The sequence below is a fragment of the Barbus barbus genome, assembly GCF_936440315.1.
Source record: "Barbus barbus genome assembly, chromosome: 15".
NCBI classification, from domain to species: Eukaryota; Metazoa; Chordata; class Actinopteri; order Cypriniformes; family Cyprinidae; genus Barbus; species Barbus barbus.
The window spans coordinates 29,308,739-29,335,157 of NC_136743.1; the positions used below are offsets into that span (position 1 = coordinate 29,308,739).

Genomic DNA, 26,419 nt, shown 5'->3' on the forward strand with positions numbered 1-26,419 from the left:
CATTCAAGTTACAGTTTTTACATTTTATCAGCTCTTGCTTTCCCTGGGAATCGAACCCATGACCTTAGCGTTGCTAGCGCCATGCTCTACTATTTGAGCTACAGGAAAGCCATTGGTAAAGTGCATCTCAGAAACCACACTCCAGTGGTTTGAGTCTTACCTGTCAGATAGGTCCTTCAAGGTGTCTTTGAGGGGTGAGGTGTCCAAGTCACAACATCTAGATACTGGGGTGCCTCAGGGCTCAGTTCTTGGACCACTTCTCTTCTCTGTCTACAAGGCATCACTAGGTTCTGTCATTCAGAAACATGGCTTTTCATATCACTGTTATGCTGATGACACTCAACTCTCTCATTCCATCCCAATGGTCCGACGATAGCTGCTCGCATCTCATCATGTCTAACTGACATTTCTTGCTGGATGAAGGACCATCACCTTCAACTCAACCTTGCCAAGACAGAACTGCTTATGGTTCCATCAAATCCATCGTTTCATCACAATTTCCCCATCCAGTTAGGCTCATCAACCATAAGTCCTTCAAAGACAGCCAGAAACCGAGTTATGATCAGCTGACTTTCTCAAACCATATAATTAAAACTGCCTGGCCCTGCAGATTTGCTTTGTTCAACACCAAGAAGATCAGGCCCTTTTTTTGAAACATACTTCACAACTCCTTGTTCAAGCTCTTGTTCTGTCCAGCCTGGACTATTGGAGTGCTCTCTTGGCAGTAGACAGTTCTATCAAGCCTCTGCAGATAATCCAGAATACATCTACAAGATTAGTCTTTAACAAGCCAAAAGGGGTACATATCACACCTCTGTTCATCAATTTGCACTGGCTGCCAATAGCTGCTCGCATTAAACTGATGGTGGCCTAAAAAAACAACCACAGGCTCTGCACCCCTTTACCTAACTTCATTACTTCAAACTTATGTTCCCTCTAGAAGCTTGCGTTCTGCAAGTGAGCAACACATTATTGTGCCATCCCAAAGAGGCACAAAATAATTTTCACAGACTTTTACATGAACTTTTCCCTCCTGGTGAAATGACCTGCCCAACTAAATCCGAGCAGTCCTTACCCATCTTCAAGAAACATATAAAAACACATCTCTTCATTTGACCCTCCAAACTTTAGCACTCTCTATTCCAATTGTATGTTTATTTATTTAAACACACTTGACCCTCTAATAACACTTGCACTCTATTCTATTTCTATTCTTACTAGGCTACTTGTTTTCTTTTTATTTATTGTAAAAAAGATCCTCCAACAATCTAAACCCCTGCATACTGTGTTAGGCTAATTGAGACTTATCACAACACTTACATTATTGCTCTTTTGTTGATTTTGATTGCTTCTATTGTCCTCATTGGTAAGTCGATTTGGACAAAAGTGTCTTCTAAATAACAATGTAAATGTAAAAATCGTATTAAATAAATAAAGAAATATATATTGAAATAATTTCTGTACTTTAGAATTTTGTTTTGCTCTTAATTTTTATTCCTCCTTCCGTCATTTCTGTTATATATATATTATTAATACTTAAAAAAAACAAGCAGTTAACAACGTTTCATGTGCAGGTGTCGTTCTTCTGCGCTTTACATCTACTGTGTCTTTAAATGGATATTGACGCAATCCAATCAAACAACGAATAAGAAACGCCGAGTCGCAAGCCCCGCCCCCTCCGGCTTCCTTCCTTCTGCCGTTCTGCCGGGTTGCATTTCTCTGGGCAGCACTGACTCGCCTCGCAGAGCGCCACCCATCCTCCCGTCTTTAAACTCCTGTCTCCGTTCACCTCTGCACTCGGACGCGCATCCTTTATCCAGCTGCAGCAGCTCGAGCCTCTCAGTGGCCGGAAGCGTGGGCTTTATAGGGCAATGATCTCACCGGAGCTTAATTTTAATTTATTTACGAGTGACCTTTCACATTACCTCAAAAACCAAGTTAAGGTCGGGCTCTTCGGCTCTGGGGTGGGACTCTCAGTGGTGCTCGGATTCAGCGCCGCTTATGCCTGCTACTACCTGCTTTCTGTGGCCAAGGTAAGGTGTCTGTCTGTCCGTCCGTTCATGTACAAATTAATGAATGGCGTGATTCTGATGCTCGTGCACACGAGGTCTGCCGGCTCATGATGTCATAATGCAAGAGGCAGAGTTACGTCATTGTAGTGCTGTCAGTCTCGTTCTTTGCACTCAGTGCCGCACGTGCGCAGAGCCGATATTAATGTTATAATGCACTTTGAAATATGCATTAAAGCGTGTTCTTGTTCTACTCTCTTGCAGGCATTTTGAAACATGTGCACTTGTAAAAACAGTGCTTATTCATAGAATATTCATGAAGGCACTCATGAAGTTTCTTTAGGCTTAAAAGTTTATTTTCTTGAAGTTGGATCTAAAAATGTTTTGTATTTATATGTCACAATTTTATTCTATATTATAATAAGTCAATGCAATACATTTATAATATGATATAAAATGATTTACATTATTATTAATAATATTTTTATTATTATTTATTAATCCTAATTATTAAAATTATATATATCATAATGATTGTTATTATTATATTATCTTGTTTTTATTATTATCATTATAATAGTATTATATATTTATTTTATTATAGAATTGTAATACAATTAATAAATATGTATTGTAAATTATGATAACTGTTTTTATACATGTACTAGTTTAAATTCTTCAGTATCAGGATTAAAATTTAAATCAATGGATGAATGGATAAATAAATGAATGGGGGGGGGGTAAAGGAATGAATAGTTTGGCTATTTTTCTATTTTTAACCGTTCTAGTTTTGCTTTCTGAGATAACCATCAGTTCCTTCGCTCTTTGTTTTGCAGAAACCCATACTGATAGCTGGAGGGAAGAAGTTTCATCAGTTCCTGAGGGACAAATGCCCCGTGGTCTCAGAGACGTACTACCCCACATTCTGGTGCTGGGAGAGCCGGGTGCAAACGCTGCTCAGACCCTTCGTGACCGCCAAGCCCTGGGTCAACTACAGAAAGTGAGTGCATTTCCCCCACTGTCAGAATGTGGCATGCTTAACTCCACAAAGCCAATAAATGCTTTCAAAGAAATGATCAAACATGATAATTATTCTGGCATCTTTCAAAATCAAACCATTTCAAAGACTTAATGTCAGAGTTGATCACAGTGCCAGGTTTGCTTTAGGCAGGAAATGAACATTTTCTCTGAACGTTTGTGAATATGCATTGTATATATGTAATTTGCTGTTGGGGTCCATTAACAGTCTTCAGGTATAAGAAAGATTAAGCAAGCGTGTCCTTATGCTGTAAGAGCATTCAAAATCAAAACAGCTTTCTTCATTTACACTGAAGTTGCCACCGTTTCTCCTCTTGAGGATATGTTTTGCCTTCTTTAACATATAAAAGTGCCCTTATAGATGATCAGAGAGCTTCTTTCAGCATTCATTTCATTGATTGTCTGATGCAGTGAGAGTGTAGCTCAACGTTCAGAGGACTCCTGTTCTCAGCAATATAAAGAGAGAAAGAGAGAGTGTAGCTTATATCAGCTTTCCTGTCCTGATGATCACATGCTATGGGAATCAATACACTGATGCAAGGATAGAGGGTCATATTTCAGCCCATAATCAAAAGTTTTATATAAAGAAAACATACTTTAGGATTTAAAAAAAATGTATTCTGTGTAAAAACAAAAATGAAATCATGCATACTGGCTTGAGACTCCAGCCAACCTTTTTTTTTTTAATCTCTAGCCTAATAAAAGACGTTTAGACGTTTACTATTAGCTTTATGGTCATCCTATTATATGCCTCTTTCAGTTGTGGAATAAATCAATCAAATAAAGTCTGAGACAGCTGCCATATTGACCAACACAACATAAATAAATAAATAAAAATTTATACGCTTTTAAGAATTTTTGCATATAGTTATTATTTGCATATAGATATTATTTGTAGTTTATTTTATTTAGATTATTTTCATGACAATTAAGACACCAAAATAACTGTCACATTGTTTGTAAAATAAAAATAAATAAATCTAATTGTGATATATAAAAAACAAATCTACAGTAATTGCTTGAGTGTCAGGAAAACAATGGAGAAAGAAGAAAAAATCATAATGGTCAAAGAAATAATTTTCTTCATGCAAAATTTCATACCTTTTGCTTTTGATTTTAGAGTGAAATATAATCCAGGTATTACCTGTTTTTTCTGAGGTTTACACTTTAGAATAGATTCTCAGAAGAATTTTTCTTAAACAGCATGATATTAAAAATACATAGCCTATTTTATATGTTATAATATACTTATTAAAATTTTTTTTGACAACTGTCTTTGACCGTATTGCTAAAAATCAATTAATCAAAATTAATTAATTAATTAAATTATTTTTCTTTGTCAATTTTAATTTAAATTATTTGTTGCACTTTACAGTGAAATAGTATTTTTACAATAATAATGTTTCTATTTTGTTAAAAAAGAAATATCATAATTTCTCCATCACAATACAGGAAATAAATCTCTTGCTACTTCCCTTACATTGCAACTTTAAAGCATCTGGGATTTGAACATTGTTTGCTGCAAAAAAATACTCAACGCTGGCTTGAACTCAGTTTGTTGGTGAAACAGTGTTTTGTGTGGTGAATGGAAGTATGTTTATCATATGGTATAGAAACTATCAGCTATTTATTCGGCTAAACTGATTCAGTGCTGCAGTGCATCTCTCCCTAAACCAGTTTAGAGGCTAAATCGGCCGCTGTGTGTTTCTGCTCCGCGATCAGAGAAGATGCATGCATGCAAAAACAGTATCATCCGCCGCACTGTTGGACTCGTCACCTGCACTGCTTTTAACGGGATTGGAATCAATAGCTAATCTGTTTCCTCCGTCTCAATATGCATCCGGCGTGAGAGACGCACATGTGTCTGAGCGAGCAAATCTGCTTACGGATCCTGCTGTTTGTGTGGAACGATCGAGGACGGTGTTTGAAGTCAAGGGCGTCTGAGTTTGACCGTCCCGGCAGCTGCGCATTCCCTTTAGGAAGGAAGGGTGTGATGCATGCTGGGACGCACTGAATGCTCTCGTGTGTGATGTCATCCATCTCTGACACCGTCGTCGAGCTTCAGTGCCATGCGGTCAGGTGTGAAATTGGAGCTTCTGTTTTGGAAACAGAATGTCCTGGGAATACAGATTCAGACAGGATAGAGCATTTGATGTTGCTCTGTCCAGCAATGTTTGAGCTTTCCGTTCAGATTTATTGTCTAAAATCTTGATACATAGTCACAACATTTTTGGCCAAATTGTGAAGCCCTACCAAAAAAAGTACAGCAAATCTAAAGCTATTTTAATAGCATTTTTTATTTTATTTATTTATTAACAATTTTAAATTTACTAATATATTTGCTGTCACAATTTATATCAGAAAAATTGCAATTTGATTTCCCCCCGAAATTCTGCAGCCCTAGTGTCAGTATTTTGGCCATAGTGTCAATATATGTTGAATTTTGTTTAGCATTTATTCCAATGCTACTGAAATTCAGTAGATTGTCAGATTGGTCTCTCACTGTCTGGCATTTTGAAAGGTGGGATTTACATGTCTATAAAAAAACTTTCCCACATTCAGCGTGCGTCTAGAGTGCATATTTAATGTTGGCTCTGAAATTACATCGCACGCATGTAGCTCTACATGACGTCTGGTCACTGAGAAAGCTAGCTGTAAAACAACACGAGAGCCCTTTGACACAGATTCTCTCCGCAGCGAGAGAATGTTAACAATAACGTATGCCATTGAAAAACCACAAGCGTTAAGGTAGAGGTTGGAAGCAAGCTAATGTCCAGCAGGGGAAGTGATGTCATCTCAAAGAGCAAGTGGGATGTGGCTGGTGCCAGACTGCAGACTGACTTTGGCTTTAGACCTGAGAAATACACTGACCAACTCTAACTGTGTTCACCACTTCAGCTCCACATAACTGACAATAACGGAGTGCGTAATCACTGTATGTAAAATATGCCATAAAAAAACTAGTGTAGAAACTATTTTCACTCAGAAATTGCTAGTAAATCTCATAAATAATGACAAAGAATCAGCCATACATTAAATTAAGTGTGAATTTAAATGTGAAGTATAAAGTCTGAAATAGTACTTTCTTGCAAAACATACATCAAAAATATTACAATATTTACAACTTCGAAAAATAATTTATTTTTAGTTTGTAACCGTTGTGCTATAGTCATTTAATACTACAGTATGTTTTATGCACAATTATTTTAGTGTAGCAATTGAAATTCACATTGCTAAAATTGTACCACATTTAAAGGCAGGGTAGGTGATTTGGTTCAAAAACATTTTTTGTTATGCTGGTTGAAAGTCAGGTTAAGTGCTCTAAATGCATTTATATGTATTTATATCAGCTGTGGAAGGCGTAGGACCATAAAATGTTCGTCCAATCATATTCCTCGGTCCAAGGGCTACGATAGGCTGTCCTACCTGCCTGTCAACATATGTATTTGCATCCCTCCGTACACCCAGTTCGCGCAGACACGATTGCAGACCGAGTGAGAAGTGAGTTACAACCGAGTGAGTTGTAATATTATGCGGTTTGTACTGTAATGTTTTCTCACCGGTGAATGAGACATGAGGTAATCTGACAGCGTTGCATTCAACCCTCCACCAACGCCGTTTCTCTTTAGCCTCTGCTCTGCCTGTGCACGTTCATGTGTTTTGGAGGAGGCGTGGCTTTGGAGACTGGTTTTGCAGGAAGGGTGGGATCTTATGCTTTCAAAGCTAGTTTGCCTCTCCGAAATCTCCTACCCTACCTAGAACATACTGTATATAATCAAAAATGAGTGACACAACAATAATGCTGACGTGTCTTTATTTCGAATTTCCATTTATGCTTTATTTTTAATCAAACATCAGTTTAAGTAGTTATGAATAAATTTTACTGATATATTTGTATTGATTTGTATATATTATGCTAACATGTTTTGTTACAAATACCAAATATTTTATGCTCTCAGTCAGCTGCAAGTAGATTGGATTGATAGTTTTGTTCTTGATAGAATCAGGATCTCCGTCACTTTTACATTTAACATGCTTAAACATTAAAGGGGACCTATTATGCCCCTTTTTACAAGATGCAAAATAAGTCTCTGTTGTCCCCAGAGCGTACATGTGAAGTTTTAGCTCAATATACCCCACAGATACATTTTTATAGCTTGTTAAAATTGCCACTTTTAGGGTGTGAGCCAAAACGCTCTGTATTTGAGTATGTACAACCATTGTACTACCATGGTACTTTTGTTAGCTGAGTTACATTCCTGTAACAGTTTCTCTCTTTGTACTATTTATGAGCACTTAAGCTAGTATTAACACACAATTCCACAGTTTCACTGAATGTTCCTCTAGCTAAATTAAGCTGTTCTGTGTGTCCGGCAGTGAGCTCATTAGAGCACCAGATGGAGGCCAGATCTCTCTGGATTGGTTTGACAATGATGACAGCGCGTCCCACCCGGACCAGTCCACCCGCCCCACTGTGCTGCTGCTCCCGGGACTGACGGGCACAAGCCGCGAATCCTACATTCTGCATATGGTACAGCAAAGCCGGGATATGGGCTACAGGTGAGCAGCCTGGTTCACAGCCTTTAATTTAGAAAAGGGTCATGAGGATTCACAATGTACTTGTTCTCTTGACAAAGAATGCTTGTTATACTATGGAAACATGCTGTGAGTTTTAGAACTCAAAAATCCAGATTTACACATCACAGTCAAGCAATTTCCAGTCCAGTCACTGTGAAAAATAATAGCACATGAAGGGTTGCGTGGTCTGCGAATAAAACTAGCCCAAAACTATGACAGTTCACCCAAAAATTCTGTCATAATTTACTCACCCTAAAGTGGTTTCAGATCTATATGAGTTTCTTTCTTCTGTTGCTGTCAATAAACAAAAATTGGCACACTGCCACTATTGCTCTCAAAAATAAGTTTATTAAAAATGTTTCATAAGGTCTTCGATGTGATCGAGCACCTGCCTAAAGTTTTTGGATGTGCGCATATTATACCTTCTTCATTTTTTTCTTCTGTTGAACACAAAACAAAAGTAGATGTTTTGAAGAATGTTGGCAACCAAACAGTTGCTGGTAGCCATTGACTACCATGGTATTTTCCCCGTGCTATGGAAGTCAGTGGCTACCAGCAGTTGTTTGGTTACCAACATTTTACTTGTGTGCTCAACAGACGAAAGAAAGTCAAATAAGGTTTGGATCAACTTGAGGGTGAGCATATCATGGCGAACTGTCACTTTGGGAAAAAAAAAAAAAACAATTCCAAGGGAAAACTGCCAACTTGGCAACCCTGAGCACATCTTTCCTCAACAAGACTGCAAGGTATCATTCATGACAAACAGTGTGGAACAAGTAATGTTCTTAATTTGAAATCCGACCTATTTCTAAATTAAAAATTTTGGGGGTTTTTTTAATGTTCCAATTGTCAAAAACTGAATCATTCAGTGAAAAAAACAAACAAACAAAACCTTAAAAACTTACTGGCACAATAACTCACTGACTTTAGAAGCAAGTTGAACAGACTACTTTTATGATATTTGTATGGTGCTCTTGCATCCTTTTTATGACTTGCACATCATTTTTGTGAATTTTCAGTTCTTTAAAGCACATTAATATAGATAAATCGATGTGTGGTTACAGGTATGCTTATATCAGACATTTTACAACGGCTTCAGCCCATCACAATTTCTCCGTTTTTTAATGCACAACTGTGTTCTCCTTCTCCTTCAACTTAAATTCTAACCGCACATGTAGTGTACTTCAAAAGCAACATCATTTCTATTAGCTGTGCATATTTTGTACCGCGAGATTCAGAAAGGCTTGAACCGATGCTTTTGTAAGCTTTATGCCACACCTGCGCCAGAACATGGGTAGCTGTGGTGCAGATCAATGCGTGCTTACAATACTCCTGTAACATCTTTGTCAGACTCCACTTCTAAAGCTGCCACTTCATGGAGAGAGAGAGAGAGAGAGAGAGTCAACAAACAGCTGAGCTCTGTATTAAAGCCTTCAGGGATGCAGAGACGGGCATTTTCTCCTTTTGGGCATCTGTCAGGAGCTCATTCTTGTAAACCTCGAGAGGCGTGAGGCCGTGGGGGCTACAGCAGCTCACTCAGCATCTTTCCTTGGCCTGTTCTCTGCTTAATGAATTGCAGCTTTGACCAGCTTTGCAGCTTAGATAAGAGCAACTTTCCATGCCGCAGCAGAAATCGGCCCACCAGCCGCTAAAGATACACTAACACATAAGCAGTGACGTGTGCTATAGATCTAAACTTTGTTTTGCAGCTGAGCATGTAAGCTTTTTAATTTAACTTCTTGAAGTTTCAAGGAGTCATTTGTGTACTGACTGATGGATATTGAGATTTCTGCTGTTTAGATGTTGAAATTACCAATCAATAAATAAATTAACATGATTTTTTTTAATTATTTGAGAAGAAAGAGACAGTGGAGTGATATGAGAGATGTGCAACTAGTGAAACACAGAGACAGTGGTCTGTTATACAGTTTAGCAGTCATTGCAGTCAGTTTAGCAGTCATGTGCACACAGTTATTGAAAGCAATTTTTAATAGTTTTTGCTTTAGTTAATGATAAAAGCTATGGTCATGCAGTGCTAGTTTGTGTGTAGAGTAGTACCCAAGAAATAGAGAATGAAATGTAGAGAAAGAAAGTAGCTTAAATGGAAGAGTGATATAAAACCTGTTTGAAGGACGAGAGCAGAAAAGCTCCTAGAAGTAGTCAGATAAGGCCTGCAGGATACTGGCCCTGGAGGAATGTAGTTTGGGTTACATGCTTCATGTTTTATCAGATAACGCTGGTTTTGCTCTTATCAACTACATACAGTATCTCACAGAAGTGAGTACACCCCTCACATTTTTGTAATTATTTTATTATATCTGAAGAAATGACACTTTGCTACAATGTAAAGTAGTGAGTGTACAGCTTGTATAACAGTGTAAATTTACTGTCCCCTCAAAATAACTCAACACACAGCCATTAATGTCTAACCCGCTGGCCACAAAAGTGAGTACACCTCTAAGTGAAAATGTACAAATTGGGCCCAAAGTGTCATTATTTTGTGTGGCCACCATTATTTTCCAGCACTGCCTTAACCCTCTTGGGCATGGAGTTCACCGGAGCTTCACAGGTTGCCACTGGAGTCCTCTTCCACTCCTCCATGACGACATCACGGAGCTGGTGGATGTTAGAGACCCTGCGCTCCTCCACCTTCCGTTTGAGGATGCCCCACAGATGCTCAATAGGGTTTAGATCTGGAGACATGCTTGGCCAGTCCATCACCTTTGCCCTCAGCTTCTTTAAGCAAGGCAGTGGTCGTCTTGGAGGTGTGTTTGGGGTCGTTATGTTGGAATACTGCCCTGCGGCCCAGTCTCTGCTTCAGTGTGTCACAGTACATGTTGGCATTCATGGTTCCCTCAATGAACTGTAGCTCCCCAGTGCTGGCAGCACTCATGCAGCTCCAGATCATGATACTCCGACCACCACGCTTGACTGTAGGCAAGACACACTTGTCTTTGTACTCCTCACCTGGTTGCCGTCACACACGCTTGACACCATCTGAACCAAATAAGTTTATCTTGGTCTCATCAGACCACAAGAAATGGTTCCAGTAATCAATGTCCTTAGTCTGCTTGTCTTCAGCAAACTGTTCTTGTGCATCATCTTTAGAAGAGGCTTCCTTCTGGGACGACAGCCATGCAGACCAATTTGATGCAGTGTGCGGCGTATGGTCTGAGCACAGGCTGACCCCCCACCCCTTCAACCTCTGCAGCAATGCTGGCAGCACTCATACGTCTATTTCCCAAACACATCCTCTGGATATGACGCTGAAGCACGTGCACTCAACTTCTTTGGTCGACCATGGCGAGGCCTGTTCTGAGTGGAACCTGTCCTGTTAAACCTCTGTATGGTCTTGGCCACCGTGCTGCAGCTCAGTTTCAGGGTCTTGGCAATCTTCTTATAGCCTACGCCATCTTTATGTAGAGCAACAATTCTTTTTTTCAGATCCTCAGAGAGTTCTTTGCCATGAGGTGCCATGTTGAACTTCCAGTGACCCGTATGAGAGAGTGAGAGCGATAACACCAAATTTAACACACCTGCTCCCCATTCACACCTGAGACCTTGTAACAGTAACGAGTCACATGACACCGGGGAGAGAATATGGCTAATTGGGCGCAATTTTGACATTTTCACTTAGAGGTGTACTCACTTTTGTGGCCAGCGGGTTAGACATTAATGGCTATGTGTTGAGTTAGTTTGAGGGGACAGCAAATTTACACTGTTATACAAGCTGTACACTCACTACTTTACATTGTAGCAAAGTGTCATTTCCTCAGTGTTGTCACATCAAAATATATAATAAAATATTTACAAAAATGTGATGGGTGTACTCACTTCTGTGAGATACTGTACATGTGCTGTGTGTGATAAACAGGCAGTGACACTGGTGGGGTTATTTCCCTCTTCAAAGCTCTCATGTGCTAGGAAATGACTGAGTTCACAACAGTTATACACATAAACAATTAATATAATTTGGTCAAGGACATGACTTTGAGATTCAGTAGAATCTAATGACACAAACACTGTCACTGTGTGTGAATACGGAAGATATTAAGGCAAGCATCACTATTACTATTATTTGTACTTGAACAAGCCTCTAATTCTTTGGCACATTACGCACCTCTTTTGCTGCGGATTTATGATTTAATCAGGCAGCTTTTTAGATGAGGTGTGTTTCTACATTTCTGATCAGATTTTCACCTAGTAACAATGTACAACACTTGTAACAATGTGTAAAAATCACCATTGGTGGAAGTATTGAGACTCAGGGCACGATCAGACCGAAACTCAAGCTGACCCAGCGGCATGACCAGACCTCCAAACAACCTGAGCCAATGGAAATGTTGTGGTGGACTCGAGGTCAACAGAACTACAAACATACAAACCTGCTTTCAAACATCACACAGCTCTTCTCTCAAGAGCAATCGGACTAAACTGGCATAGAAAATGATAACAGTTAAAATGAACCGCTCACGATAAGCGATTTCGGATAAAGTGACACTAGTTTTTAGGGTTTGTTTGTTCATTACAGGGCAGAAATTATTTAATGTTGTGGTTATTAGCAGGCTTCCCATGCTATCAGAACATTTTAAAATGATGATTTCCAGGGCTAGAAAACTAATGGGGAAATATTCAAATATTTGCTAAATGCGCTATAGTTCAAAATATAAAGTTTTGTAATTATGCTCAGCTAGAAAGAATTGACTCTGAACTGCTGAATTATTAATGCAAGTACATTAATCTGTTTGCCATATGTCTATTTAATGTGCTTATCTCAGGTTGTGATCCCTAAAAGACTTAACATTTTTACATTTAGCAGATCACTTTATTAGTCGCTTTTATCCAAAGTGACTTACAAATGAGGGACGTACTTCCTAATGAAATATCTTGTTTAGAAATATAGACCATTTCTATTTTTTCAAACTTGTCAGTAAGAGTGTGGCGTAGTGATATAAAACTATAATGTAGTCAACAAAACTGGAAGTACTTTATACTTTATATAAATGAACGAATGCCTTCAGAACATGTCAGCCAATCAGAATCAAGAATTCAACTACAGAAACTTTTCAAATTGAACATTTTTGTGAATCCTTTCTTGTGTTTTTCAGATGTGTGGTGTTCAATAACAGAGGAGTATCGGGTGAAAAGTTACTGGTAAATATAATCTTTTATCTCTGTTTTGGTTCAGTAACTTAAGTCACATTAAGCTTTGGCACAAGCAACGCACTTCTGTCAGCTTGAATATATTACCAAACATATGTATGGAGCTTGAGTCATTCAAATTGAAGTTATGTAATATTTGTTGTGCAAACAAGCTTTGTATACAAGAGCCTGTCGATAAATCCTTTCCTATGACTCATGAACTTTGTTAGAATTCAGATGATAATGTTTTTCATCCAACTGAAGAGGCTTAAAATCCCTGCAGTAATACTCATGTCAGAGAGCTATGTTTTATAATAAGGCTTTCCTGTAGCTCAAATAGTAGAGCATGGTGCTAGCAAGGTCATGGGTTCGATTCCCAGGGAAAGCAAGAGCTGATAAAATGTAAAAACTGTAACTTGAATGCAACGTAAGTCGCTTTTGATAAAAGCGTCCGCTAAATGCATAAATGTAAATGTAACCTTTGCAGATGCATAATATTGTCCCACAGAAATATATGTAATTGTAAGAAAAATACATAATATTTAGTTATGTTTTTCGTACTTAAAGCACAAGAAATGTTTTTATTCAGTTGAAATAAGATACTTTAAACAATCAGTAAATCTTATGAACATGCTTGATCCTTATGGTCGATGGTCATGAGGTTGTAAGATTCCCGGAGTATGAATACAGATCTCTGGTGTGTGTTTGTGTGTCTGGGGTTAGAGATATGAGCTCTCTCTCTTATATCCTCTGCTCACTGTGCTCTAGACGCCTAGGACGTACTGTGCAGCGAACACAGAGGATCTGGAGGAGGTCATTGAACATGTCCAGCGGACCATCGACAAAGCTCCGCTCATGGCAGCTGGGGTTTCAATGGGCGGGTGAGTTTAACACACACACACACACACACACACACACACACACACACACACACACACACACACACACACATATGCCCTTAAATGGGAATTCAGCTGCTATGATCACACAGCACACTCTAGCAGTGTTTTTTCCACTGATCAGAACTGTACAGTGCCTGTAATTAAGAGAGTCGGCTTGCAGTTGCCTGTGTGAAATACTCCACCATTCAAAAGTTTGGGGTCTCTTCTGCTCACCAAGGCTGCATTTATTTCTTACACAATACAGTGAAACAGTAATATTGTGAAAATTTTTTACAATTTTAAAAAAAGTGTTTTGTTGTTGAATATATGTGAATAAAATGTAATTTATTCCTTTGATTCAAAGCTGAATTTTCAGCATCATTACTCCAGTCTTCAGTGTCACATGATCCTTCAGAAATCAAAGACTGTTATTGAAATATGAAGCCTCCGTGTATCTATGTGAACGAGTGCTGCAGTTTCACCTACCACACATACTGTACTTCATTAATACATCATCTATTACAAATATGCAAAAAGGAAACCAACCCATACACACCTGAAACATTGTTGTTTGCATAATAAGCATTATATAATAATGTTCGTTCCTGAAATGCATTATAAAGTGTCCCCAATTTATGCTTTGTTCATGCATTAATTACCCCGTCATGTGATGCCGATGACATTTCATTTCCCAGATCCTCACAGCGTCATTTCACCCTAAATTTATAAGTGGCTCTAAGTAAAAGCTGAGTCGGCAGCACAGCGCTCTAATCCACTCCGTCTTACAGAAAGAAAAGGGTCAGCTTCACACAGCTTACGTACAAAAAACTAGCAGCCATACATATATAATGTGTGTGTGTTCTTGGAAATGTTGGACGCTATGTGTTGTAGCTGCTGTAGTACATCTCATATCTTGACACCCTGCAGGATGATGCTGGCGAACTATCTGGGTCGGAAGGGCTCGGAGGTGCATCTGAAGGGAGTGGTGGTTTTCTCGGCAGGCTGGGATGTGTTTGAGTGCACGGCTTCACTGGAAAAACCCCTGGACCGCTTCCTCTTCAACTCCTACCTCACCAGCTGCCTGCAGGCATCCGTGGACCGGTTAGTGGGGTCAGAGGGGTCAGAGGGGGATAAATCCAGCTTAATTCACCACAGTCGACTGTGTGTGTGTAGTCCCGCAGAGGACATTGTCCTCGACTGCCCCCCTTCTTGGCTTTGATCTCTTTTTGAGTGTTACCGAATGTGCCAAATAAGATTAAACAGAATTTGTTACGTATTTTGCTGAAGTACACCAAGTTTCAGAACAGGACATGGAAATTAAACTTTGCACATTTGGGGCTTATTCTACTTTAATTAACTCTTAATCAGCTTATCGGCAACGTACAAAAAATGCAATGGTGGTACCATGCTACAGTTGTGTTTGATATATACCATACTGAACGGCTGCTTGAAATCGAACACTAGCGTACTACTCTTACTATATCTGTAGTATGCAGTATGCTGTGCACAGTATGCACATTTCTGCTTGCATATAATAACCGAATGACCTTCCATGTTTGCAACAAAGCACACTATACTAGGTACGCTATCCCACAATGCTATGCGATCAACTTGACCTGCCATTTGCAGGGTTATGGATCAGCCAGAATTGATATCAACAACAAATCTGACGTATCTTTCAGTTAATTGGGCAGCTAAAAATTGACACGTTTTTGCACAAAAGTAAATAACTTTTGTCAGGGATAACAGCTTGCAGAATTAAACTTGCACTGTGATTCTTGTAGCATTTGGCGAGCAAGTGGTGTAATGATACGTTTCTCCAAATCTGTTCCCATAAAGAAACAAACTCCTCTACATCTTGGATGGTCTGGGGGAGAGTTCATTTTCAGCAAATTTTCATTTTTGGGTGAACTATTCCTTTAATTATAAAGCATGTCACGGTTATAAATACTTCTTGTTTACATAAAGATGATCCCAAACCGCCAAAACCTGATATTTTTCTCTTTTCTTTTTGCAGTCACAGAACCATTCTTGAAAAAAAATACGACATAGACAATGTGATGAAGGTGAGTCAGTCATTCTGACTTATAATATTGTGTCTCATTTGTCACATGCTGTTAATGTAATATTTAGTATTATTGCTTGTATTCCACAGGCTAAAACAATCCGAGAGTTTGATGAACGTTTCACATCCATCATGTTCGGTTATCCATCCAATGACGACTACTATCTAGATGCGAGCCCCATTCACAAGATCAAGTCTGTGCAGGTGCCAATGCTGTGCCTCAACGCAGCGGACGACGTCTTTTCCCCCAATCACGGTGAGTCGGGTTGCATGAGAGATTGAAAGAAACTACAATTTGGTCCAGCCAGTTCATGGTCATGACTTTATCCCATCCATGTCTTTCCTCTACAGCCTTTCCGGTGGAGGCGGTGAAGCAGAACCCCAATGTGGCCCTGCTCATCACCTGTCACGGCGGCCACATTGGCTTCCTGGAGGGTCTGTGGCCACGGCAGAGCACCTACATGGACCGAGTCTTTCGCCAGTTCACCAATGCCGTGTTTGAGGACGGCAGCAGTCTGGATGATCTCCACTGACCTTCTCTTTCCATTCCCTCTATAGCCATGAGCAAATCTGTATACATTTCCAAAATGAAGTGCACAGGTTGACTTGAGGGCCAGGATAGTTTTTTTTTTTTTTTTTAGTCGTTAATTTATTTATTTCTTTATTTTAGTAGTTTTAAGCACATCTCTTTTATTTGCATTCATGGAAGAGAAATTCTTCTTAGAAATTCTCACACGTTCCATCCGCTCATCCGTGCTTGCTTTGATGCACTTATTTGTTTCTTAATTGCATGTCTGCGTATGACTCGCATAATTAAGTATTTCTAAATGTGATTTAAGTAAACATCCACCTGGACCACTGAATCATGTTACTCAACATGAATCCACATGAAGATGAGATTGTCCAGAAAAACAACAAACAAGCCTTGAAACCTATTGGGACAATGTCCAGGTTCACCACTAAATCAAAATGTAAAAAAAATAAAATAAAAATAACAATACGTGTTTGCATTAAGAAAATAAAGCTTAATTTAGAAACACCAATTCATTTTTAATTGTAACATTATTCTCATGACAATTAAGTACATTCCCCCTCATCCTTTTTGCATATGATGTATTATTAAATCACCATTAATTAAAAATATTACCATGATTTATACTTATAATAGTACTTTGCAAATGCACATTACAAATTAAATAAAATAATTTTTGCTTTTATCCAAAAAAAAAATCATCATTACTTTCAAGCTAGATAATGTTATCACATTGGACTAAAACTTGCTGACTTTGCTCACACAGGATATAATAACTTCCTTAAATATTGAGATAATTTTTATGCTTTTTGGGGCAAAAAAAGTTCCTTGTCAAAAATGACCTGACTACAAAAATTGCTTATAAATATCTCGTTATGCTATGTTGTTGGATTTTTTTTGGAGGTGAATAAGTTTGAGTGAACGTTTTTCACTCAAAACCTGAGGTGCATTAGCTCTGAACAATGAGGCCTACAATCAGTGGGTTTCAAACATACATGCAAAACCTGTGCTAATTGAAAATAACAAAAACAAGCTGACAAAAAGATTAAATCCAATATTTCATAATAATACTGCATAATGACAGATTTCCAAGCAATTTAAAATGCTATTCAAATACATTTTTTTTGACTGGAAACACTAAAATAGGTAAAGCATTTTCAACACAGAGCAAGGGTTAATTGTCACAATGCAAAAAAGGTCAGTTTCCTTATGCAAAAGACCTGGAGATTTTGTCAAATTGCACTGCTATAGAAATGGTTGTAGCCAAGAATGTTGGAGGGCGTCTGAAAATTTGTTACAGAGACTTTACCTAAACTTCTAATAATGATGCAAGATGCCGTAAAACCACATCCAAGCAAAGAGGTCACAGTCCAGCAACACATTCTCATTCATTGGTTACCATTTCAGCCTAAAACATGTCCATGACCAGTTATCTTCAACAACTGATGTGCTGCATCCAAGCCAGTCCCTTATAGTGTTAAGAAAGGAAGACTTCACTGTTACAGTATCAACTGAAGTGTGTAAAGCCAATAGAGACTCGTCATGTATTTACAGACAGTATCCTTCCAATTCTTCACTGACTTGATGTTTAAGTATCTTAAATGTCTGTAGCTTTCAGGGACTAACTCCACTTTCTTTGTGTTTCCCGTTTGTGTTTTTAGGGCAAGAAAAGATTGTATCATATCACAGTTTTAATTTTTCATAAGAATGTACCACATGCACTTTTTGTCTCATTCATTACTTTTATATTGACATTGACTAGTTCAAACTTGTAAATGAATCATATTTTTTGACTAGGAATGTGACAATTGCACTAATTTTAGTTGAAGTGTAGCCCTGTTAGTAAAGTGTGTTTTCTTGAACCGGACAGACGTGGCTTTAAGGATTCTGTGAAAATGACTTGAGCTACTGTTTATATGCTTGCTTTGAATTTCCTTCAGGCTCAAATTGCTTTTTATATGATGGCGCCATTGAAATCCTACGCATAGCTCCAACCTTAAATAATATAAAAAATGAGAAAAAACAAACACAGGAGCAGTCAATAGTTGTGTGAGAATGATAGGAATAGTTCAACCCAAATTGAAGGAGGTATGTATGCCATTGTGATGGCAGTGGTTTTATGAGGAAGCTCTTTTTAAATGATATATCTATTCCCGAATATAATTGTACATAGGGATTTTCATGGAGGAATGATATGATGTCCAGAACTAGATGTTAGTTATTGAAACGCCCAGCCATGTGTTGTATATTGACCTGTCTGCTTCTGTCCGCGCTTCAGGGCCTGTGGACTCTAAAAACGCTTTCCTCTCTGCTTCCCGTCCTGTTTCTGAGTAGCATGTGTCTTGAGTAACTGTACCGACATGCATCACATAACCTGTAGCACAACAGACATATTTTTCCATGAAGACGTCTTTCCTTTTATAGATTTATGAAAGGATTGTGTATTTAACATGTGCAGCAATACGATTTTAATACAAGATCTATGTCTATGTAGAATAAATATATGCACATGTACTTGTATGGATTATAAGTGCATTTGTGGTCTTAAATAAAATAAATTATGGAATTCAGCCGTACAGTTTTTTTTTTAATGTAAATGTATTAGTGATGTGGCACTGATTTCATTATGCCCCTGTTGTATTCTGAATCTCAGTCAAATGTCAAATAATAACATGCATTTTCCACGAATACAGTATAAAATAGACCTTGCAGATCCATTTTTATTATTTTTTTAACAGATAGGGAAAAAATCAAAAGGAAGTCAAACTAAATGTTATATTGTTTTTATTTCATTCTTAAAGTTGCATGACTTCTTTTACCCCAATCTGGGACATGTCTGCATACAAGCTAAAATCCTGATTTATGTGATTTGTTATTTTCCAGCTACAAGAAGATGAGTGTAACATTAACATTATCAAAATATATGTTTACCTACGAGTGTTTATGTACAACATAATAGAAAATAAGTGGAAATACCACGTACTTTGGAAATACAAGGTTTTGTGGACACATAAAATATGGGACATGAATAAAACAAAGTAATATGGTATAAGCATCCGATGCCATTACTTTAGCATGGTACGCTCAATGTGCTTTTTTATAATGAATAATTATCTTCAATTCTTTTTGCTTCTGCAGGATACATTTACTGCATATATTCAGCCTTGTATTATTAGCCAGTATGTCTGTTTCTAGCAGAGCATATGTCTGCATCTCAGATGCATCTAAGTGAGGAAACTGTGTGTTTGGGCATGTAAGTAGGGCATCTGGGCTCTTCTGACTATAATAGGATGTACCAAAGCATCAAAACACCGCCTGCCAGATTTATTTTGGACTCTGTGGTTTACACTTCACCCGAGCGCCTCTCTCGAAAAACACATGAAACCACCCACAGGCTTTCACCTTCGGCAGTCATCATGAGGATATCTTGACAACCGGAGTGGACTGATAATGTGTCACACTGCTTTAACGGGGTTAAAGTTCATTACTTCTCTTGGGTTGAACCGTGGTGGGATTTTATACAGAGTCCTACAATATTGAGGACAGAGGTGACTGTATACAGGGTTCATTATCGGTTGATGATTGATCTCAGCAAACATATGACACTGTGTTATGGAAACAGAGCATTATAAATGTGTCAGAACAGCTTAACATTAATAGTTAAAATACAGTGAGGTATCATAATATACAGTATTAACTAGTTACGTTAATGATATTACTTTTTGCAGTAACTAGTACTAATAAGATTTCAGCAATATAATCTTCACTGATTTGAAGTCCAATATTCCTAGATTTAGTTTCATAATTTTCAGTCGCACATGAAGTCACCAGTCACCTCCACAAGCTTATGGAAAAGCATACATTCAGCGGATGGAAATATTGCCTTTACATTGATTTTGTCAGGAGAAAAGATGATCTGAACGCTGATGAGTAAGTTATGGTTATACACTCTGATCCCGGTATAGATTGTATAAAACCTTTTTAGAAAACAAAACATTTTCTTATGACTTTATGGGATTTCTTTTGATAAAATACATCATCATGAGATATTATTGTATATGGGTAACAGAGAAATTATAGCTACAATTAGCTTCAAGCTGCACATGACAATTAACAAGATTTCCATATGAAGGTAATGTGTTTTGACATCAGAAAGTTTCACATAAACACTATAAGGTTGTTGATAACACTTTATTACACTCATTTATCTCAACAGCAATAAGAAAATTTTTCTCAAATCAAATATTTACTAAATCAAAGCCGGCCAGTAGATCACGAGGTAGATGATTTCAAATGGTTCGGTGCTACATATGTTCAGAATATTCACAGCTGACAGGAAAGATGCAAAGATTGTGAGAAGCAAATTGCATAATTTATGTGCACATCAAATTATCTCCACATTCAGTTGTCCGGTGGGTCTTTGGCTTTCTTCATCATTACAATCAATATCATTACGGGAACTGATGCATTTTATTCTGTAAACCATATATTTGTTAGGCTTTACATTAGTTCATTTCTAATACATCACCTGTACATAGTTTCAAGTGTGCAAAGCTTTTGGTGACGAATTTAAGGATTTGACCTAGCAAAGCATTCCTGATATTTCAATGATTATCACAGTCCAAGAAGCTTTTTCAATAAATAAAACAAACCCTCAAAAAAGGGATTTATTGTTCTAATTTTAAATAAATCACCCGAAACAGAAACTAATGGGTCCTAGGTAGATTCTTTGTGCCATGGAAAAAAAAAAAAATCAGTGACACATACGGCTCAAAGTGACTCTTCAGTAAAACTAGCCAGAATTCAAAGTGACAAAAAGTCTGTCATATATATATAAATATCGGCATTTCTTAAAATGTAAACAAAGCTTCTTCTTTTAACATCCAAAAGGTCCTAAACACCAAAAAGAGAAACCAATCCAGAACATTCATCTTCTCAAACATACCATATGAGCTAACTAGCTAGCAAGGTAGCTATCATTGTGAAATGGTCACTGTTTTCCTGTTTCTCTGATATTAATCATCTCTTCTGGAGTGGAGTTTGGGATTGTGTCATTGTCATCAGGGTTACTTAAGGCATTTACAGTGTGCAACTCCAAAACATCCCCGGCTACTTCAATAAAGGGAATGTTTCACTGATGATTAATCGAAACAACATGACCTTAGTTAACACTTGAGCTATCTACCAACTAGCATTTACAATCATAAAGAACATCAGCACACATGGGCTGATTCAGGCCGGAATATGATCGAGAAGATCAAAAATGGCTTTCTTGAGCGGATGCTAGCAACATCAACTTTGCAACCTTGTGGGTCCATTGCAACGCCCAAACTTGGGTGACTGACAACTCTGAGGAGCAAGGATGTATTTTGGATTACGTCAGGTAATATCTTTGGCAGGATGAAAGATCGCACAGGTCACATCGATGACATTGCCCAATGAAATGCTCCCAAGGCTACACACCTAAAAGCATCATGAGCTGTCGTGCGAGCGTCCAGATTGAGGAGTTTATAAGTCTTTGGCGGACAGCGTTAATTATGAGCAGTACATAAAGCAGACAAGAAGAAAGAATAGCAGTAGAAAGTCCTTTTGTCTCCTGACAAAAAACCCTGAGATCATATGTAGAAGGACATAGCCTTCGCAGTGTCTTTGCGTGTTAGGACACGTAAAATCACCAACAAATAAAGTTTTTCCATAGTATAAAAAAAAGGGAAACACAAAATCTATATCCAGCTGTCATTTCTTCAAAGTATCTATCCTCAAACATCGTCTGAGGTAGTGCTGAACGGATGAGAATCTCAAGTCTTATTCTCTTCAGAAGCAGTGATGGAGAGTTGGAAATGATGCTGGAAAACATCTTCTCTATGTGTTGCAGGGAAATGGAGACGAGGAGATTAGATATGGCGGCCGGTGAGGAAGTAGAGGGGACGGTCCTCGCTGCAGTTGGCCGTCTGAAACTCATCCCGCAGACGAAACTGCCACTCATCCTCCAGCTCCAAACGCACAATAGTCTGACGCAAAGAGCTCCGGTCCTGACAGATCACGCACAGCGTGGCGCCTGCAAGATGAGCGATAGAAATGATGATGATTTACATCTTCTTATAAGACCACAGTGTGCTTAGAGAGGTGTGCTGTTACTGTTCTGATGAACTTTCATATTTGATATCTATGTGGAGTGGCATATTGGACCATTAAGATTACATTGTGTCCTGACCATTTTGAAATTAGAATTTGCAATTTTAGTTATAAAAACAAGGTTTTCTGTTTTAGATGATAGAAATGTAAAGGTTTAGGACCAGTAAGATTTTTCTTTGAAAGAAATGTTACTTTTATTCAGCAAGGATTCATTAAACTGATCAAAAGTGACAGTAAGACATCAAATCAGCATATTAGAGTGATTTCTGACGGATCATGGGACACTGAAGACTGGAGTAATGATGCTGAAAATTCAGCTTTGCATCGCAGGAATAAATTACATTTTAAAATATATTCAAATAGAAAACAGTTATTTAAAATGTTAATAATATTTCACGATATTAGAGGTTTTACTGTATGTTTTATCAAATAAATGCAGCCTTGGTGAGAAGAAGAGACATTTTCTTAAAAAAAAACAACAAAAAAAACTTACTGATCCCAATCCTTTTGAACTTTTTGATAGTGTATATGTATTTTTCTTATTTGGGCTGTAAGGACCCGGCCTCACCTTTGAGGAAGTTGAATTTCTTCAGGAGGCTTGAAACGACAAAGGAGTCACACAAGTAGAGCAGCAGCCCACTGAACATCACCCCCTGATGATCCACATTCACTGAGTGCGGCCGAGAGCTCATGTAACACGTCTGAATCTGTCACACAAAGAAAATGCAACAAATTAAGATGACTTTTTACTGACTTAACTAATATGCAGAATATAAACAATCAATACTGTGTCTCAAGTAATTGTTTTCATTTTCTGACTGTCGATATTTATTCAATGACAGTTAACTGTTGTTTTATGAAAAGAGCTGCATGAACATTCTTCAAAAATTCTCCTTTTGTGTTCCAAGAAAACACATAATAGCACACAGGTTTGGAATGAGAAAATAATCAAAACATTGTTTTTGGGTGAACTATAGAGTATTTTATTTTGACCTGTGGGCCGAGGTTGAGGTAGCTGTCGATGGACAGCACGGGGTTAGCTCTGTTACAGAGGGCTAGAGGAAAGAGACGGTGGCTACAGGACTGCAGAAACGTCTCCAGCAGGAACTGAGCCGGCGCAGACAGCAGTGTGTGTTCACTGTCCGGAGCGCACACATACTGAGATGCACACACACGCACCGGGGTCTCCATCCTCTGCGGCACAAAAGAGATGCAGGGAGAGGGGGGTTTTGAGATGTTAGACTATTACAATTACACTTGTTCTTTACAAACTGTAAAAATATTTTTACAGTCCCAGAAATTTGAAAAATAAATAAATATAAAATAATAAAATAATATATAATATAATAACATTTGGGGTTGCCAAGATTTTAAATATTTTAAAAAGTCTTTTAACAAGTCTCTTATGCTCACTAAGGCTGCATTTATTTGAACAAAACACAGTAAAAACAGGAATATTGCTCAGTTTTATTACAATATAATAAAATTGTAAAATGCAATCTATTGCTGTGATCAAAACTGAATTTTCAGCATCATTACTCCAGTCTTCAGTGTCACGTGATCTTTCAGAAATCACTCTAATATGCTGATTTGCTGCTCAAGAAATATTTATTATCATTATTAATGTTGAAAACAGTTGTGCTGCTTCATATTTTTGTGGAAACTGTAATTTGTTTTCTTCGGGATTCTTTGATCTTTGAAGTTCAAAAGAGCAGCATTTATTTGAAATAGTCTGTACAGTTACTTTTGATTTAATTTAGTGCATGCTTGCTGAATAAAGTGATCAGTTTCTTAAATTGAACCTTACTGTCCCCAAACTTTCGAATGGTAGTGTAATATAATACATTATATTGATTTATATATCTATGTTTAATTATAGAAATTGCACAAATGCAGACATCCATTGCGACTGTAAATTTTAGGATGAAATAAAGTCAGCAAGAGTTGAGAGAATTGTATTTAAAATGCATGAAATGAGTAAATTGCCACCATCAAAAATGACTGGTTTCATAGCACCTACTAGTGAATGTATAATATAACTGCAGTTACCATTAACTCTGCTAACAAGCTGGTATTAGTGTCTTTCAGCTCTGAAGGGACATTATGAAGCTCACCATGAGTTTGGGCTTGATGATGAAGTCTTTATGTCCTCCGATGGGGATGTGTTTCTTCATGATGCTGAAGTGATTGAACCGACAGAGCAGAAGACCGCTGCTGTTTGCCCTCAGGTTAAAGTCCACTTCTTCACATGTGAACCTACACACACATTTACACTGTTAGACTCTACTGGTACATTATTCATAACAAAACTAGATGATCTTCCCTCTCAAAGTGCAAACTCTCACCGGTTGAGGTCATACTGGACGTTCTGGGTGAGGTCGACGTTCAGCATGATGAGGTTGTGGAGGTGACAGCGAGAGAAAGGGCTTGTGGGAGCTTGAGAAGACAAACCACTGCTCCATTTCCGCAAGCCACACATGGCATAAAGAGAGATCTTAGGAGTGGCCTCCATGTGCTGCAGGACGCTCTTCAGTGACACGTTCATCGCCTCACTGAGAGAAAGACAGAGGATCCAGAGATGTTAGACAACGAAGATGTTCCAACAAATCCGTACAGGGATCCATCCATCATTACATACCTGTTGCCCTCGGGTCCAGGCTGATGGGCGTTCCACAGGACGCAGGAGTCGTCCATCATAACGATGAAGGGCCACACGTCCTGTCGTTTGACGCCCTGCTCCTCTTGCCTGTTCCTCTCCAGCTCCAGGTTGTGGTAGGACAGCTCCTTGATCATGAATCGAGCTGCTCCTGAAACGCCACATCATTACAATCAATCACAACAAGGAGGAACTATGAAAGCTTGTTTCCGCCACTGAATAATAAAAAAAAGATAATTTCAACTTTTTTTCCCCTTACAATTCCAATTTTTTTTTCTCAGAATTGTGGGATATAAACTCGCTATTCTGACTTTTTTCTTGCAGTTGCGAGTTTATATCCTGCAATTCTGACTTCTTTTCTGTTGTTAGATATAAACACGCAATTGAGTTGTAAAGTCTGATTCTGAGGAAAAACTCTTATAAGTCTTATATTATTTTCTTACAATTGCCAGTTTATCTTTCTCAATTCTGAGAAAATAAGTCCAAATGGGAGGATATAAATTCAGAGTTGCAAGAAAAAAGTCAGAATTGTGAGTTTATATCATGCAGTTCTGACTTTGTAACTTGCAATTGCGAGTTTTTATATCACGCAATTATTATTTTCTTTCCCTGCAATTGCAGTTCATATCTCGCACTTCTAACTTTATTACAAGCAATTGTGAGTTTATATCACACACAATTCTGAGAAAAAAGTCAGAATTGCAAAAAAATATTTGTGAAATAAAAAGTCATTTTTCAACTCAATCGCGGAAACATTATGGATGCAATAAAAGATAAAAGAAAAGCCAACAATTACTGTCATGCAGTGGCTGATAACAAACAAATGTGCATTATTCAAATAGTCTATAAATCATTACAATTACAATTTAAGTCATATTTTATTTACTCTTTAAAAGTACTATAAATGCCTAAATGTAAATTTGAGCAGCAGTCTCTATTATCATTTTTGTAACAATCTTAAAACCTACTGTAACAGCTCAAGAACTTTCATAAACACCATTAGAATAGTGCTGAGTTTTATCAGTCACAATAATGAATACGCAGACTTCTTCATCATTACTCACCCACTCCGGAGCTGTTGAACATGGCGGGCAGCACCAGAAGGATGTGGTTGGGCCAGTATTTCCTGTAGAGGGGCATTTCATATTGCTTGACCACCAAAATGTGCAGGTGCTCGGCCCCCTCCACGGCGTGGTAGATGTTGAGCAGGCCGTGCTCCTGACGGCCCGTGGTGGGTGTGAAGATGGGGCTTTTCAGCATGCCAGACTCCTGAGTCAGCAAACAGAGCAACACGGTCACTTTAAGACAACTTGTGCAGTAAGACCAGAAAAACATGATGTAAAGAAACACAGGCGGTGACTCAGCAACCAAAAGGACTTTTTG

General features: G+C 38.1%; 2 protein-coding genes across 2 annotated transcripts in view; one reads left to right on the plus strand and one right to left on the minus strand.

The window, feature by feature from the left end:
- The first annotated feature begins 1,706 nt into the window (after positions 1–1,706).
- LOC306880774 (phospholipase ABHD3-like) lies at positions 1,707–18,780 on the plus strand. Its single transcript, XM_079434523.1, has 9 exons — positions 1,707–2,033; positions 2,846–3,009; positions 7,425–7,607; positions 12,734–12,779; positions 13,536–13,648; positions 14,576–14,749; positions 15,666–15,714; positions 15,804–15,969; positions 16,065–18,780. The coding sequence occupies exons 1-9, from the start codon at positions 1,872–1,874 to the stop codon at positions 16,244–16,246; spliced, it is 1,239 nt and encodes a 412-aa protein (XP_079290649.1). The 5' UTR covers positions 1,707–1,871; the 3' UTR covers positions 16,247–18,780.
- Positions 18,781–20,422: 1,642 nt separating this feature from the next.
- Positions 20,423–26,419, minus strand: part of LOC306881335 (GREB1-like protein) — a 37,751-nt gene continuing 31,754 nt past the window's right edge. The window contains exons 28-34 of the mRNA XM_079435380.1: positions 26,101–26,305; positions 25,019–25,187; positions 24,726–24,932; positions 24,495–24,636; positions 23,374–23,574; positions 22,949–23,087; positions 20,423–22,303 (exon numbers count right to left, since the gene is read on the minus strand). Coding sequence (XP_079291506.1) covers positions 22,140–22,303; positions 22,949–23,087; positions 23,374–23,574; positions 24,495–24,636; positions 24,726–24,932; positions 25,019–25,187; positions 26,101–26,305 — 1,227 coding nt within the window. The 3' untranslated portion in view covers positions 20,423–22,139. The remainder of the gene's footprint in view (positions 22,304–22,948; positions 23,088–23,373; positions 23,575–24,494; positions 24,637–24,725; positions 24,933–25,018; positions 25,188–26,100; positions 26,306–26,419) is intronic.

Excerpts from the sequence above, each read along its gene's own strand:
- LOC306880774 (XM_079434523.1), top strand. The coding sequence starts at position 1,872 with ATGATCTCACCGGAGCTTAATTTTAATTTATTTACGAGTGACCTTTCA. Across the intron at positions 15,715-15,803 it reads ACATAGACAATGTGATGAAG|GCTAAAACAATCCGAGAGTT; the intron begins GTGAGTCAGTCA and ends TGTATTCCACAG. Across the intron at positions 15,970-16,064 it reads CGTCTTTTCCCCCAATCACG|CCTTTCCGGTGGAGGCGGTG; the intron begins GTGAGTCGGGTT and ends TTTCCTCTACAG.